Genomic DNA, 17,501 nt, shown 5'->3' on the forward strand with positions numbered 1-17,501 from the left:
TAACGCGGTGATATCCCACATTATATTTCTATACTGTTAATTTATTTGAAATTGTTTTTTCATACTTCATACGCATATTTTTTTTATTTAAAATGTTCTTAATTTAGTTTGTTTTTAATAAAACGTATATATTTCGTTTATAATATAGTTTTTTGTTAATATTAGGTTTAAATCCCCTTTGGCGAGGGGAGGATTACTGTACTAAATATGCACCTCGGTTTCTGCTGCCACTCTAAAACACCGACACATTTCATCGCATTACATATGTATACATATATATGACATGAGGTACAAAAATGAATGTGGTAAGAGTTCTGCCTAAGAAGAGGCTATTGGTAGGCGGTTCTCCCGGCAGGTGCTTATCCTTTAAGTAATCTGGCCAACCTGTCTTAATAACCTTGTAAGTACACATTAAAGAGAAATTATAAAACTATAGGAATATGTAGTAACTATTAAATACGTAAAATTTATTAAATTTAATGATTACTTTTGACGTCCTCTATGGTCTAGGCATTTAGCACACCGCTTTACTACCCATGGTGGTCGTTGTTTCCACATACAAACTCATCATACAAAACATCTGTATTCATTATGTTCATCGATCTCAGCGTTTTTTACGTACAGTAAGACCCCGCTTAACTCTATTTTGGTTTAGCGCTCGTTTATTTCAACCCGGGGATTCACCGAAATTGTGCGCAGCGAGAGGTTTCCAAATATATACCTAACATACCTATCCAAAACAGTGTCGTTGTGTTTCTTGTTTGGCGCAGTGGTGTGCGAACGTGTTTTTTAATACTTAACCACTTTTCTATCCACCTTCTCCTAACCCTATTATTTACATGTTAAGATAGCTTCGTTTAGCGCTATTTCGGATTATGCTTTACTTTGATGGAACGTATTCTACGCGTTAGCGGATCTTACTGTATATTATATATAGATTAAAAAAAAATGTATATAAGCATCAGTTGCGTAGTACCCATGATACAAGCTCTGCTTAGTTTGTGCCTCTAGATGGTGCGTTTGAATCTGAGTGGCAGATCCACTGATGAAATGTTACATTTCAACAGTTAACGCACTAATTTTATTAACATTCTTATTATTATAGATTGATCTTGGAAATAAAGAGCTTGGAGAAAGATCACAGACTATGTTTGTGTCCACACGCTTTGTTCCAGTACTCCAAATAATAATCCTACAAATTCCATTATTACTAACAGTTTATTACCAATAGAGATGGCAATAGCCAGGTCCGGCGGAAACGGGCATGCAACGCATACAGACCGGATATATACTATAATTTTATTCAAATATAGAATCTATAGAATACTTAATAAATTATAAAACTTAACTATGAATACAGATACATAAACTGCGCTAGTATAAAAATTGCATGCGAGCGCTGAGGACCCTAGCGATACCCGACCCTGGGAATAGCACTACTTAATAGCGTGAATCGCGTTCCGTACGAATCAGATACGAAAAATGTTACCGAACTACAGATCATAAAACCGGAAGCAATTAGAGCCATCCATGAGACATGTTCCTGAAAAAAACAACTATTTAATTTGTTTTGAATAATTGATTGATTGAGATACATATTTTTACAAATATAGTGTTTAAAAAGTCGTCTGCGTGAGTACCTTGGTTTCACCTATTTCAGCAGCCAAGTATTGTATAATACGGTGTATAACGTCTTAAGTCTTTTGAAATAATAACGTCGAGTGATACCACGGGCGTTACATGTTAACATGATGTCTGTAGTGCTGTACATGTATATAGGTGACGGTTATCAATTACCATCAGGACGGCCGTAAAATTTCTTTACCGTTTCGATTACATAAAAAAATATAACTTATCTATAAACAAATTGATACATTATTTTAGGGTATAGGTATGTAAATTTATACACCTCAGTTACAGTTATATATCAGAGGTATGATACCTATCAACATAATACGATTTACCAAGTTATATTATATGTTACATACATACTAACACAATAAAATACCGTGCAATAGAGAAACATCTGTTGGTAATCCGTTGGGAACATTACTTTAACTGTTCTACTCCATAGCACAACTATATGTATTACTGTGACCTGGGTAATGGTGCATTAATAATATGCCGATGTTGAACTCGTACATGATATATGTATTTGCAAGAGAATTAATGGTAGGGCATTTAATCATACATATATAATAAAATTACGCTCTTACCTCGTGAAAATACATTCCAGTTTCATTGTTAATTAGTTTTGGAAAGACAGGAGTCGGCCAAGTGGATAAAACACCTACAGTAGCTGTAGTCAATGGCACTGAAAAAAGCATTAATCGGAAATGATAGCACAATAAAAATTAATTTATTGTTGAAGACAATTTCCAAATAACAACTTTACATAGCCTAACATAGCCAGAGAACTAAGGTCACCGACATAGATCTTCGTATATGCAAGTTGAAGTGGCAGTGAGCTGGTCCTATCGCAAAACCGATGCTCGCTGGAGAAAACTGTTCTAGAATGAAAACCGCGAATCGCGCAACCGCAGCTTGGTGGGGCGACTACATACGTAAGGTTGTGGGCAATGACTGGAAGAGAAGGGCTGAAGATTGGGCACAAGCCCAGTGGCGTGCCTTAGGAGAGGCCCATGTCAATCAATATACTGCAGTGGGCTGATGATCGTGATAACGATAAACTTTACATATGGACTTCTTATAAACGTTAACATACTGAAGCTCTAATAACTAGCCACATACTGAAGCTGCAACACTTGATTTGTAGTGTTTCATATAATATTATTATAGTTAGATTTAACCTGTTAATGAAAGTCAAAGCAAAAATCGGAATTATAAATGATGTTAACTATTCACAATAATACGCACGGCAACATTATCGCAATATACAATGCCATAAAAAATATTAAAAAAGATAAAATAAAAAGATTACGAGGATGGAAGTTTTTTCGTCTTTGTCGTTTTCGAAAAAGTGTTCTGATTATGGTTGTCGTAATTGTGGATATTTTATACAGATTTGTTTACTAAAGTCGTAATATTATTAGTTTAATTACGAAATGAAAAAGGAACGCAAGAGTTGATACTGGAAAGCATCTATTGTCGGTTTTGGCGGTAAACAGGTAACCCGTTCAAAATGTAAGTTCGGACAAGCCCGAAGTTCTGGGAAGCCTACTAATTCCTCTTAATTGCTGTAATTTAAGAAAATAAAGGACAAATTGTATGTTACGTTATCACAGCATAAGCTGATAATGAGCTTAAGTCAATACAATTTCCAATATAATACAGGCAAGGAGCTGCGACATATGTATATGCATATGTGGCCCGGTGGTACGAACTAAATACATAGTTCATTGTTTAGTAACAAAGTAATAAAGATTTTGAGAATTTGTTAGCATTTCGGGTACATAGAAATCAATATAATATAAGTAAAGGGCAACTAAATTGATTAGAATTATAAGAACACAGTCTTACTCAGCAATATATATATATATATATATTTAGTAAAATTTTTTTTAAGATCAAAACGTGCACGTGATCAAAAATTTTTAACAATTTACATCATAAATTATTGTTCGTTGCACCGAATACATCTCTGAATTTGATAAAAGAAAATTTATTATTTAATTAGTATTAATATCCCGTATAATTTGTTAACATTTATTGTGTGTTTCTAAGTATAAATTACAATAGAACACCAGCTTTTATATTATGAACTATTCATACTTTTATTAAAAAAATTGAACATTATGGAATTTTGCAAAATGAAAATATATATAATTGATACCTATATGATTTTTGTTACGGAGTATGAAGTATGTCTTAATATGCAGTATAGCGTTTTTCAGATGTTTTGTTTAGTAGGTACCCAAAAGGATACATAAGAAGAATGCATTCAGAATAAATTTGGGTATTAGATGCCGTCTCAACATATATCAACGATCCCATGTATCGAAAAAAAACATGGTTATTATTATTTTCATTACTTAGTTTTACAAATTTACTTTATATTTTTATTTCATTACTTATAGTTAAAGAGTATTTTATGCATGATATAGGTATATTGTGTATAATTGTCTCATAAAAAAATATGATTTCATAAATGTTGTCAACTTTATATGTGTATCATAATTGTGTACTAGTTACACATATAATATATAATTGTGTTAATGAAAGAACAATAAATAATAACTGCACCTTATTTTTTAGCATTCAGTTTATTTCGTCAATAATTAAAATATTTTTACAATTTATTCGCTTATATATTGTATCTGTACAGTTGTATAATGTACCTATTATAGGTATACTGATTTTATTGTAGAAAACACTTTCATTTGTCAAACTTAGTACATTTAACAGATATTAAGTATTCGACTAAGTCACTCTGATATTAAAATTCTTATTCCTACAAATAACGAATATACTACTACACTTGTATTTATTATAGTATACATATAAAATATATGTCCATACATTATCATATCACATATACACCAACATCTAGTTGTGTCAACAACAAAATGTTTCTTGTTCTCTGTTCTGTTTATGTTCAAATTCCATTTTTATTGGAACAAGCTAAAAGTACATATAATCAATCCACACTCAATCTAAGTGCAATTAGAATCAGATTATTTCTAAATTTTTCAAAAAGTCTATTTATATTATTATCGTAGTAGTAGGTACGTAGTAAAGTCGGTTAATTAATAGTTATAATAAGTATATTATAAAACAGTACGCCCATAAACATCTATAAAATCGTTAACCTATCAATCATTAATATAACTGTGTCTTGATCTTTGTCTTATTCGAATTGTCTCGATAGGATAGATTGCAGATAACAAATGTATTTAGATTGTAAGGTTCGGTATAGAGGAAGGCTTCCATCAACAACTTCACGAGTAAGAATAGAGCATTAAATTACACACCTATTAAATGGTACAAGAAATGTGACCTTCCAAAAATATGTCAATCTAATTCCTTGCTTTTTATACTTAGAATACAACAGAACAGTATCTACAAATAAGCATTTGTTATTAAAATATAATGATCAAAAATTTTTAACAATTTACATCATAAATTATTGTTCAGTATTATCCCGTATAATTTGTTAACATAGCTTTTATATAGAACTATTCATACTTTTATTAAAAAAATTGACTAAGTCACTTGATATTAAAATTCTTGCAAAATTATCGTATATACTTATTTACTTATTTACTTTATATTTTAATGTCATTACTTTTAGTTATATACTTTTTATTTGTAGATATTATATACTTAGAGAGGATATAGTATCTACAAATAAGCATTTGTTATTAAAATATAATATGTAAAATTCACATATTTCAAAATATCGTATATGTGTTACAATATTCCTATTTTTTTAAGAACTATAAATGTTTTAAATGCCTACACATTTAAAACATTTATAGTTCTTAAAAAAATAGACAATTTAATATTGGGCACTTATATTATCTTTGGTTATTATGTGATATTCAATGTTCTTATTTATCAATTATTATTATAAGATAGCATCTCAATTTTATTATATAGTATAACATTAAGAAATTAGGAGAAAAGATGCGACTAACGCAAAATAACTTCCGAGTGATGTTTTAAATGGATGATCATCATTTCGTTCTATATCTATGACTGCTGAGTGAACTATGAACATAGCTTTCATCAATGGGTTACATTGGGGAAGGCTATTTTCTACGATCTCCTTTTGTAGCCATAAGTGCTTGCTGGCTGTTCTTATTTTTTCTGAGACGCCACTATTACTTATATTAAGAAATGTCATTTTCTACTAATACAACAGCATACACAGTATCTAATGTAAAAAAAAAACTATTTGCTGTTACGAAACTGAAAAATACGTACATGTACCATATTTGTCGGTATAAAATCTATATGGCCTGAGTAAAACATAAAATAAAACATATCATATAGTAGGGTCCAAAAATAATTATGTTATTCTTATCCTATCAGTTCAACTCTTAAAACTATTTATCTTATATTAACAGAATAAAAATTAATATGTAAAATGCTGAAAAGCATCATGTTCCTGACTAACATGAATTAATAAAATGAGTAATAGAAAAAAATAAATTAAATATACATAGACCTAAGTAATTAAGGCACTTCACAACACAAGGCACACGATAAGTAAGTAGTAAGTAGTGCCCTATTACCCCGCCTCCTCCTCCTCCCTCCTGTGTTCATAAACACTGGATTACAAGGCATCTATCACATTATTGTCATAGAAAAGTAAAAAAAGACCACACTTTTACCCATTCATATTAGTAAATATAGATATTTGGCAGCAAAGTTTGTAGTTAACGACAATATTTATAAACTTATACTGAAAATGGCTACAAAGTATCTTAAAATAGAATTTACACGTGTAAAGAACGTATCAAAATTTAGTTGAGACTAAGGAACGCTTCCTTAAGGCCTTATAAATACAAAGTCTTAAAATAACAGGCTTACTCTTTTTTCTCGAGTACTCTCAACTCGGTAGTCTCCCCGGGTTCTTCGTTTAAGTTTTCAGCGACTACCGCATTTAGTACTTCATCTTCAAGATACAAATCTCCCTGTAATATCATTTGTATTTCTTTCAAACTCTTGCCTTTAGTTTCAGGGACAACATAATAACAAAATATAGCACTCCCGAGTGCTACAATAGTAAAAATAAGAAATACGCCAAATAGTCCTGATACATTTTTTACTTCCTGATATCCTTTAGCTACTGAAAAACCTAAAATTCCACTGAATACACTGAGAGACGTCATCGCTATCGATTTGACGTTCATTGGAAATATTTCAGCGCCTATTGTAAATATTATAGAATTATATCCTAAACCAGAGATAATGGTGGATAAAACAATGCCGATAAAAGGTATGACGCCGTACGGACTGAGGTATTGTTCTTTGATGAGAAGAATTTCTTGGCAGAAGAAGTAACCAGTAGTCAGGGCAAGAGAAAGTCCTGTGCCAAGGAAGGAGTAGACAAGCAACGGTCGTCTTCCAACTCGGTCAACCAAAATCGATGACATCACACCTGCAACAGAGAAAAAAAATAGTCTAGTCTGATAGACATAGAGTCATAAGTCATAAGACCTTAAATTTTGTGAAAACGTCTTCACTTCAATGCCAAACCGTCTACATTATATAGTATAGCGTACATAGAGTATTTCTCGTAATTTAAAAATAGGAGAATTTTAATTCTAGTCGGGTAGGCAAATATTTTAGCACTTTTGGAACTTTTATATCCAAACTCGCAACAGCAAAACGAGACAAATAAAAAAAATAAACTGATGTAACGATTAGTGTTTATGATAATAAAGTGATTTATTATTAGACAAAGTAATTTATAAATTGCCGTTATGTCTACTTCTATAGTATTTAGCATATATATTATCATGAAAATTTATTATATATATTCATAGGCATGTGCACATGGAGTACCTACACTGTATTCACATGTCTATATACCATAGGGTAGCCAACCATACTTTATAATAACCTGTATCCTACTTTATTTTTGGTAATTATAAAGTATAATAAAGTATATTTTATAATTTATGTAATAATTTTACATAAAGTATGCAAAAATACTTTATTTTCAACCTTTATTGTGATGCGTAAAACAAGATACTCATTATGGGTACTTAACGATTTATAATTACTGAACGAAATGTTAGGCGTCAATTGTGAGTTGTGACATTGGTCACAGCTCTAGTGTTAAAAACACACAAAAAATACGGTTTTAATGCAAAAAAAATAATAAATTTTTCCTAATACTTTATTTTTTTCCTATCCAAACCAGTTCATACGTCTTTATTTGTCAAGAAAAGTTAGCAACCCTAATATAACAATAAATATTCATGACAAAAAAGCATAACATCTCAGTTCTTCTTAATGGCTGATTGTTCACAAACATCACATTGTAATGTTATGTCCGTAGTGCTGTTCATGTATATAGGCGATGTTTATCAGATAAAATCAGATGGGCCGTCAGTTTGACCCATCAATATATTATATTTATTTATTATATAATAAATTACGTCACGTGTTGAGGAAAGAAAAGAGCTCAATAAAAGTATGCCATAGTGTGACAAAAAATGGGAGGGGTTCTAAATTTCATTACGTCACATTTTATAGTCTAAGTAGCTACCCGAGTTCGCACGTGTACATGTATTATAACATATAAACCTTCCTCTTGAATCACTCTCATCATCATCTGCTTCTTCCTTATCCCATTTATTTGGGGTCGGCGTAATATGTTTTTCTCTTCCATTCATCTCTGTTCGCAGTCATTCCGTTATTTACTCCCTTTCTCACCATATCATCTTTCACACAGTCCATCCACCTCTTGAATCACTCTATCTATTTCTAAAAACTGCAATAAAATCCGTTGCGTTGTTTAAAAGATCTAAGCATAAAATATCATAAAAATAGTCTAAAAATAAAGTCGATTTCGACTTTATTTTATGCTATGTAAAGATGTCGTATTAAAACACAAAATTAGAACTATTCACGAAATCATAAAAATTATTACAAATTCATTTGTTATATAACAAGGTTTACCTTGTTTTGTTGACAAATTTACACTCGTGCAAAACATCTGTTACGACAAGTGTAAAATTATATATATTTTTATTATGTAATGTAACATAATGGAAGAGTCTTACAAATATGTGCGAAATGTGCGAATGTGTGCATTTCATAAAACAATATTTTAGCAGTATCACCTTTGTTTTCACTTACCCACAAGAAAGTTAACAGCACCGAATATAATGAACACCATGTCCAGCCTCATTGTGGACTTGCTTTCTTGCATGATGCGTCCCAAATAATTCCGTGTAGTGATCAGTCCAGTCATTACCATGCCAATCCTCAAACCTAGAACAATTACATGCATATCCATCAATAGTAACCATAGGGCTTAGTTAATAATGTAAATGGTGTTATTTAGTGTTAAAAGATGAAAATGGTTCGAGAAAGCAAGTCATATCTTAATTTATATTTTGCCGTCGTGATACAAAATAACTAAAATGCAATTAGGAAGGTCTTCACTTATTTTTTGGTTAATGAATAGTGAGTTTGGTTTTATATTATTAAAGTCGATTAAAATTTTACCATCGAGTTACACAAAGAAAAAGTAAATTAGGTAATTATTAACATGCTCACGACTCGAGAATTATGATCATCAGTAATTCTTGATAGAATTGTCAATACATTTCTTTGTGTTTAGATCCATAAAAATCTTTCCCGAGACGTCTTTATAATATTTCTCGTACATTCTCGTCTAAAACTCAAATATGTGGAAATAAAATATAAATGTTAAAACATACCAATCGAAATAATGACTGCCTTTCTGTATTGCTTGCCCACTATCAGTTCCTTGAAGGAGCTAGAGCGTCGCATCTCGTTGTTCACATCCCTCTCCATCAAAGCCACTGCGTCATTCAACTCCTGAAATTACCAATGAATTTGTACATGCTGGCATTCTAAAAATGTCTAATATATAATTACTAAAATTGTCTAATTATACTAGATACTTTAATTTTATTATCTATTATAATAATAATGAATGAAACAGCTATAAAACAATAAGGTGGGGTAGAATTAAATTAAATATATATTGCTGACGTTGTAATTTTTTTATTTACGGGCAATCGCACATATATACTTACTATGCATTACTCAATTGTCGACACATGTAGTTTCACCTCATTATACATTTCTCTAGCAATAAAATCAGTAAAAGGAACTGTGGGCTTAAAAAACACACACATACTTTTCACAGGCAAGTCGCTATCTTGTTTGCTATTACAATATATGTAAAAAAAATTACAAAGGAAAACAAATTTATAGAAAATCTATTGCAACACGGAACAGTAGTAGTACCTTTGTAATAAATCAACAATTCCATGAATGGCTAATTCATCTAAAGGCGTTTCAATGTTTTAATATTTCACTATTTTTTTTAACGACAACAGCTGATTCGCCGTAGACAAATGTCAATTTCATATGTAGTAATTCTTAATGATCCTAAAGATTTGGTAGCTTTACTTCTATGTGTACTAAAACTATTAAATTAGTTGCTATAAATAATGTTTCTATATACCTTCTCATTTTTATATATTCTCAATTTGGACAGTGACTTCTTGGCGTCATCTACCTTCCCTTCCTTCAGGTAGTAGTACGGCGTTTCCGGTGTGAACCAACATGCAGAGGTGAAGCACAAAGGTAACACAAGTAGCATATAATTCAAAGTTTCATATGTGACATAGTGCCCTATGACCATTACCAAACAGTTTCCAAAATTGAACATGTATTTAGTAACAACGGTCAACCGCGCCCGTATGTCCTTATCCGCTATTTCCACCATGTATATGTTGACGACCTGTAAAAGAATAATAAAAAAAAATTATTGACAACCATTATTAACATACACACATATAATATATACATAATATACATACACACACATACATATGTAAAACAATTATAAAAAATAATTAATGATTTATTTTTAAGATTTTTAAATGTTTTAGATGTTTAAATGGTTTTTTAAGTTTAAAGTCAACATCAGTGTTTACAGTCAATTTCATACAAAACTGATATAAACTTATCTATCAAATAAAACTGGTAATTTTTTTAAACGTCATCAAGCAATATCCACTGTCTTTATTCTATTAAAAACCAAACTCAACTCGACCATATATATGGAACCAACAAAAGAGTAAATAATATCTTGATATCAGAATACTTTCAACCATGTCTTAATGTAACTGAGAAAAAAAATCAAAAATATACCTACTCACCGTACTAATCATGCCCGTACCGAGACCCCAAAATAGTCTCGTGACAGACACCAACCATGCTTCCATAAAGAACGCGACAAGCATCTAAAAATAAACATAGTCACATTTCAGAGTATTTAAATATCATACTTATATACATTACAATTTTCGAGATAACTTGATACAAAGTCACCTGTTTGAGCAATTCTCTTTTTAATTCAGCTCACAAAAAAGTCTGCTTTGAAAGCTCTGTTTCGGTTGAAGAGTAAGTTAAGGCAGCAAAATTATAGGATATGAAGTAACACCTTAGTCCTCCGGAATACAATGTATGAACGTGTCTCCAATACCACGGATCGCTTGATACTGTAAGGCTCCTTGGTAAAAGTGTATAAGAATAACTTTACTTATTATAAATAGACAGTTCCCAACAGATCAGCTTGTTTGCTTTATACTTACATAAAAATATTGCAATTTTAGTTTTAATATTATCCCGTAATTCTTAGTACTTATTCTATTGAAGTCCTAAATCCAAAAAATATTTTATTCCTCACAGTTCCAAGGGCGATGGGAATAGCACTGCTCATTAGTGTGAATCGGCGTCCGTAAGTATCCGATATGAAGGAGGTCGCCAAACTACCGATCACGAAGCCGGGTGTATTGAGAGCCACCATCCATGAGATGTGTTGCTGAAAACAAAACAAATCAACATATATTTATTTTGCTGTGCCCGCAACTTCGTCCACTTGTTCTAGTAACCTAGACCAAATAAAGAAAAATATTCAATAATGTAACCCAAAAATGGCACAGAAGAGCTTCAAAAATGACGATTTTCCATACAAACTGTAATCCTCTATTTTATTTTACCTTACCTGTATATTCCACCTTAAGAGTAACATTTGTAAAGTAAAAATATTTATTTATATTTAATCAACAGCCTAAAAAATAAGCTTCTAGCTTTTTTATAAATGACGCAAACTTCCCTAGTTTCACATTTTTTGTTGAGTTTTATGTATATGGTAGAAATGTAGGTAGCTACAAGGGCCACCGTAACCAATAGATTTTAAAAGTAGTCTATGAAAAAAAATCCATTATTGTCTTATTTAGACAATAACATACAGTTGTATAAAATAGAAAGTAAAACCTTTTTTGTTTTGAAGTCGGTAGAAGCTAAGTGATAAACTTAACATAAAATATTATAACGACATTTGTGCGCTTCTTTACCTCGTTATGAAGTTTTTGCGAGTGCCCTTCACAACATATTACGAGATAAGAATTATCTGTATTTACATAGACTTATTTGCAAGCACTTTTAAATTGTCGACTTCGTATTTCTAGTAGCTCTACATAGTTTTAATTTTATAACTTGATTCGGGAAATATAATTAAATTAAAATCAAGTTATCCAATTTTGCTAAGTGGAATACATCATAGTTACATAATAAGTATAAATAGTATAATTGGCAATTGTTCCAGAGCAAGATGTTTATTAATTATAAGGAAAATACCTACGCAAATTAAAATTAATAATTGGAAAAACACCTAAGTATGTGATTTGTCATCTTAAACAATTCTACAGATTGTATTATTGTAACTAATTACATTATTATAAAATATTATTTAACATCATTTTATTTGTCGACAAATTGTCCGCAATTTGTTGTGTTGTGAAAACAATGTAATATAACAGTGCCATTATCTGAATTAAAATTTATACATATAGGTATTATTAAATACAGTTATACAAAAACAACATACAAAATAAACTACAATTAGAAATTGTAAAATTCAAATTTAAAAATCCATTTATTCATGTAAGACATTTCAGCCGCTTGTGAACGTAAATTTTTTAATATTATATTTTTTCCGTACCGCTCAGTTCAGTATATAGATCCAAGAAGAACTGGCAACTGAATTAATTTAAACTCAATTGAATTACTTTTTTTTTAAAAAGCCAGTTAATTTACAATGTACATTTATATATGTATATGTCTAACATTAAAGGAAAACCCACGCATGAACCACTATTTCCACGCACGGTCTTCATTTAAGTAACCGTTTAGTGAGTATAGATAGTAGTAACGGAGGTACAAATCCTTAACATATACAATATACATACATAGTATTATTCGGGCAATTTTAGAGAAGATATCGTGTACCATAGATACACACAAAATCCAGTGTAATTGCCAAAAGGAGGAGATTCTTCTTTTGGTACTGCATAGGGAACGTGACGATAAGGTGGCATTCATGAATCCACGACACACGTTAGGGCGTGAGGGAGTCGACAAAATGTGACATTGTGGACAAGGGGGCGGTCCTAAACTCCTAAGTTTCATGTAAAATACTATAAATAACTGATAAATAGTTCCACATTATTGAATAATATATTACGTGATATCACACTAGGGAGAGGGGAGTCTTACAAATATGACTAGCTTTAAAGAGAACGGAGGAAGTGTCAAAACACGTGAAATAGTTTATGAATGGCCCCCCTGTTTGTACTTCGTCGCTATATACCTGGGCCACCAGTACATACAATCTGTGTACACACATTTATTGATTTACAAGTACTAGTATCATACATAAATACAACTCATACAACTTACACATATAGGGAGGAGACAGGATTGTTAGTAGCATGAACTGATAATCTCTTTACTAGCAATGTATGATACATTTCTAGTAAGGTCCAGGTTTCATGAAGAACTGAGAGGAGGTCACACTCGGTTCTTCATTGAAAACACTATGATAAATTCCTGGTAAACTTCTCACGATGGGCTAAATGACTTGACCTAATGCACATCTTATAGTCCTCCACTGGTGCCCCGCCAGCATAAACTGTTAGCGCAGGCGAGTGCACTGTTCATCATCATTCATAAATAAACACTTACACATGTAGATACCTTTTCTAATGTAGTAATATAAACAAGAGAAGTACATATTACATATAGATGTAGAGTAAATAAACAGAAGATACAACCTTCTATGTATTAGTGACATGTCATTTGTTCATATTTGCATGATATATATAAGGGAACAGATTATACTTGTACAATATATTTAGGCACTTACGTCATGAAAAACCATGCCAGTTTCGTTGTTAAGTAGCTTTGGAATAACAGGAGTTGGCCAAGCGGATGAAACACCCATAGTAGCAGTAGTCAATGACACTGTAAAAACGTAAATATTAAACGATAACATATAAAAATTATGTTAATAGCACTTTTTATTACATCATAAATTTCAATACAATAAAGTCCACTTTACATAAGAGATCTTTAAGGATGTGTACGTACGATTACTATGTATGAGATCACAAAATTCAGTGCGGAAAATGGACTAACACCAACAACATTAGAGAAGGTCGTAACGGTAGTGAAGGTATCGCACTGAATATTTGTGATCTCACACGTGCTAATTGTAATCGAATTAACAAAATAATATAAATCCATTAAGTTGTAACTTTATTGTACAGCTAAAGGCTATTCAAAAACATCCAAAACTTACCCGCAGCCGCTATCAAATATTGCGCTTTTCTGTTGCCTTGCTCCATTTTCTGAAAGTACAACGAAAATCAAGTTATCATGTAATGCTTACAAAGCAATCTGTTTTATGACATTAAAAACTATTATAATTTTTTCATTACTTTTCTAAATATTTGGGTTGGGTTCTAAAGTTTACACCTATATAATCTATAGGTATAAATATAATCCGTAATCGCATATACCTAATTATCTAAGATAATGCAAATGCAAAAATAAATCAATCTGTATGTCAACTTTCCAAGGCTAAATAATATATTGTACCACGAGGACGGACTAAAGCTATTTTTTATCTCAAAAAGAATCTGGAAGGGGATAAAGTAATGGTTGAAAGTTCGTGCACACAAAGTCGGGGATAACAGTAGCAGCTATATTATAAGTGAGAAAGTCTGTCCTTTTATCTGTTTGTTACCTTTTTACAACTTAATGACATTTCAATTTCAAGATAATGTCACTAGGACGGATTTAAACTGTCATTTGTCTAAATAACAGTAGATATCCCGGGTTACAGCAGTTTTATAAAAAAAACTGTAATGTAAATAAATCAACCACGAGTTCATTCGTTTATCATTATTTGTATGTAGGTACTAAATATCGACAGTCTCGAAAATAACATGTAATGTAGATAATGTAGTAACAAAGTATATGAAATATATTCTCCCAAACTTGAATTTATATGAATTTGTATTATTGTAAATTAACATTGACTCACATTATCAGATTAGTCCAGACGGCCCATACCAATAACGCCGTAAAATTGGCTTATTTCCACAGAGAGCGGAACGTAGCGAACAATGCACTAATCGCACTGAGTCGTTAACGTATAATATTGTTGGAAGTATTTATATTAAATAAAAAGTATCCCACATTATTCTACTGTGTATTTCACGTGCGATTTCAGACAAGACCAAAGGTTCTAAATTAATATAGATAACAATGTATATATTATTATATTCTTAGCTGAATGAGGTCATATCCAGTATTCCGTACACCACAACTATAGTTGTCATTGCGTCTATTAAATTATAATTATTATGCAATACATATTGTCTTTGTTTTTAGGTACAATATTATATGGTAATTTGAACCTGATAACACTACATTTGTTTTCACTTGTCAAGTTGTAATCTAAAATTATTTCCCATAATATTCGATTTATATTCTAATACAAATCTAATAAAAGAGTCTTTGCTTTATCCTGCTTATAATATTTACAGCCACATTCCATCTGGGTGGTTCCATCCAGGCGTAGGATAATACACTACATAATATATATGTACCTATGTTATTCTTAACTAACGTTATTATACACGAGCTGCTTATCAGCAGAAATAAACGTGGCAGGGATAACCATATATATATCACCCGTATGAAGGGAATAGTTAGTAACGAGTGTCCATGTTAGGCCGATCACCGATGCCTTAGGGTTCCTCTTATAAAATTGTATTGGAATGGTGGCCATGTAGCTCTTACTTTATGTTCTGTTAATAAATCATGCGATTGTCCATTGTCTCCCACTGGTGAATTAACCAAACTTTGCTGATCCCGCAAACACGGGAAATAAGCGAATACGATAGTATCATCTATCACTAGCACATAGTCGCATTTAGTTACACTGAATTATATATAGCAGGTCACAATTTACATAAAAACTTCATATATATTAATTAATTAATGGTTGAATTCATTCCTATGATTCTAAATGATATCCAGAATAATCGAACTAATAATGAATAATAGACATTATTTATCAACAATAACAACAATAGTACCCCTAACACTATCGTTATCTACTACTTTTTAGTTACAGCACAGATAACATAATATTACATAGTTATAGTAGGTAAGTAACTTAAAATGTAGTATTTTATTAATAAATTGAATGTAAGTTAAAATCACTTGGTTCTCCTATGACCGCTGGGTATGACTACCGTAATTTACATATAAACACCCATACAATCATACTCATGAATACAAGTGTTCGCATTATGGGAGGAATCAAACCCGCTACGATTGACGAGGCCGTCTCTACCAACGTGGATAAATTCTACATCACACCGGCACCACTCTCATGCCTTAATTACATCTACAAGTAAGTTCCTACCTTGTTATAATTTGTATTATGTCAACAACTGCCAACAGTTCTGCGAAACCGCATTTCTATACAATGAGTTTATTGAGATTTCTGCGTAACAAAATTTTGACAATTACAATCCTAAACTTCTCACGTTTTTCTGTGATTCTGTAAAATTTGTGACTCATGAATTGCATCATGAACGCATTCAGGTAGATATCACTAAGTTGTTATATTTTCAGCCAAATCGTTTTTCTAATTCATTTTCATTCATTGCAAAGTACATTTTACTCTTGATTTAGAATACTAAATTATCGATATGGCATAGTTCAAATGTATTCAAGCTATAGAATATTATATAAGCCTACTAAACTACTATCCTATACATACGGTAATTAGCCAAAAGTATACATTCAAGAGTAATATTTATGAATATATTTTACAATCACAAAAATTATACTCACCCAACGTGGTGAACGTAAACAACATATATATTCAACTTTAGTTGTTGGTATCTAAAATGTAATTAACACACTAGTCGTGAATATTAATTTGATGTTTTACTATTGATAATATAATATAAAAAATAACACTGAACGCTGTGCTTGAGGAATTAAGACTTTATCATGTTAGTAATTATTTCGAGATTTGCAACGCGGCTGGGATAACATAACTAATGACTGAGACGACTAAATGCGAACTGAATTCACGCCACGGCTATGCCGATCTCGCGATTTTCACGAACTTCACACTCACGCACACCAACCAACACTGTACCAAAAGATCAAATAGAATTCTCAGAATCGGAACGATATTATACATACAACAACACTAACAATAATTACGTAGACGAAATAAATTATCAGAATTTCTCAGAATCGTACAGCACCATGTTTTCTTGCCAGTCTTATTTACTGATGTTAACAATGCCATCGATTTGCAAAGCGGGTAAAAACCAATTGGTTTGAATTCTTCATTACGCATTCATCTATTACTGTTCTGTTCTTTACCAGATATTATTGTATTGACCCGCGAATTACATTGTTGTGTATGTAATTTACCGACATGG

At 31.4% G+C, this 17,501-nt stretch overlaps 1 protein-coding gene across 2 annotated transcripts; it reads right to left on the bottom strand.

Annotated features, from left to right (window-relative positions):
* Positions 1 to 6,178: 6,178 nt before the first annotated feature.
* Positions 6,179 to 17,264, bottom strand: LOC131841138 (facilitated trehalose transporter Tret1-like). 2 transcript variants are annotated; one of them, XM_059189388.1, is made up of 10 exons: positions 16,897 to 17,264; positions 14,324 to 14,372; positions 13,889 to 13,986; positions 11,369 to 11,503; positions 10,839 to 10,922; positions 10,322 to 10,417; positions 10,139 to 10,201; positions 9,363 to 9,483; positions 8,776 to 8,910; positions 6,179 to 7,066 (listed from the first exon to the last, which is right to left on the bottom strand). In XM_059189388.1, exons 2-10 carry the CDS (start codon positions 14,367 to 14,369, stop codon positions 6,492 to 6,494), a joined length of 1,353 nt encoding a protein of 450 aa, XP_059045371.1. In that variant the 5' UTR covers positions 14,370 to 14,372; positions 16,897 to 17,264; the 3' UTR covers positions 6,179 to 6,491. The 2 variants fall into 2 exon arrangements, with proteins under 2 accessions (XP_059045371.1, XP_059045369.1); XM_059189386.1 differs by having other exon boundaries at positions 10,139 to 10,417; positions 16,897 to 17,263.
* Between the last annotated feature and the right edge of the window lie 237 nt (positions 17,265 to 17,501).

Source organism: Achroia grisella, unplaced genomic scaffold (genome assembly GCF_030625045.1).
Source record: "Achroia grisella isolate CSIRO2021 unplaced genomic scaffold, CSIRO_AGI_Agris_v1 utg1573, whole genome shotgun sequence".
Lineage (NCBI taxonomy): Eukaryota > Metazoa > Arthropoda > Insecta > Lepidoptera > Pyralidae > Achroia > Achroia grisella.

What these genes read in the sequence shown, in the direction of transcription:
- LOC131841138 (XM_059189386.1), bottom strand. Translation starts at nt 14,369, where the DNA reads ATGGAGCAAGGCAACAGAAAAGCGCAATATTTGATAGCGGCTGCGG. An exon ending in TTCCCATCGCCCTTGGAACT is followed by an intron (nt 10,923 to 11,368) that starts GTGAGGAATAAA and finishes GTTTATTTTTAG; the next exon opens with ATGCTTGTCGCGTTCTTTAT. An exon ending in GAATATATAAAAATGAGAAG is followed by an intron (nt 9,484 to 10,138) that starts GTATATAGAAAC and finishes TGGTAATTTCAG; the next exon opens with GAGTTGAATGACGCAGTGGC.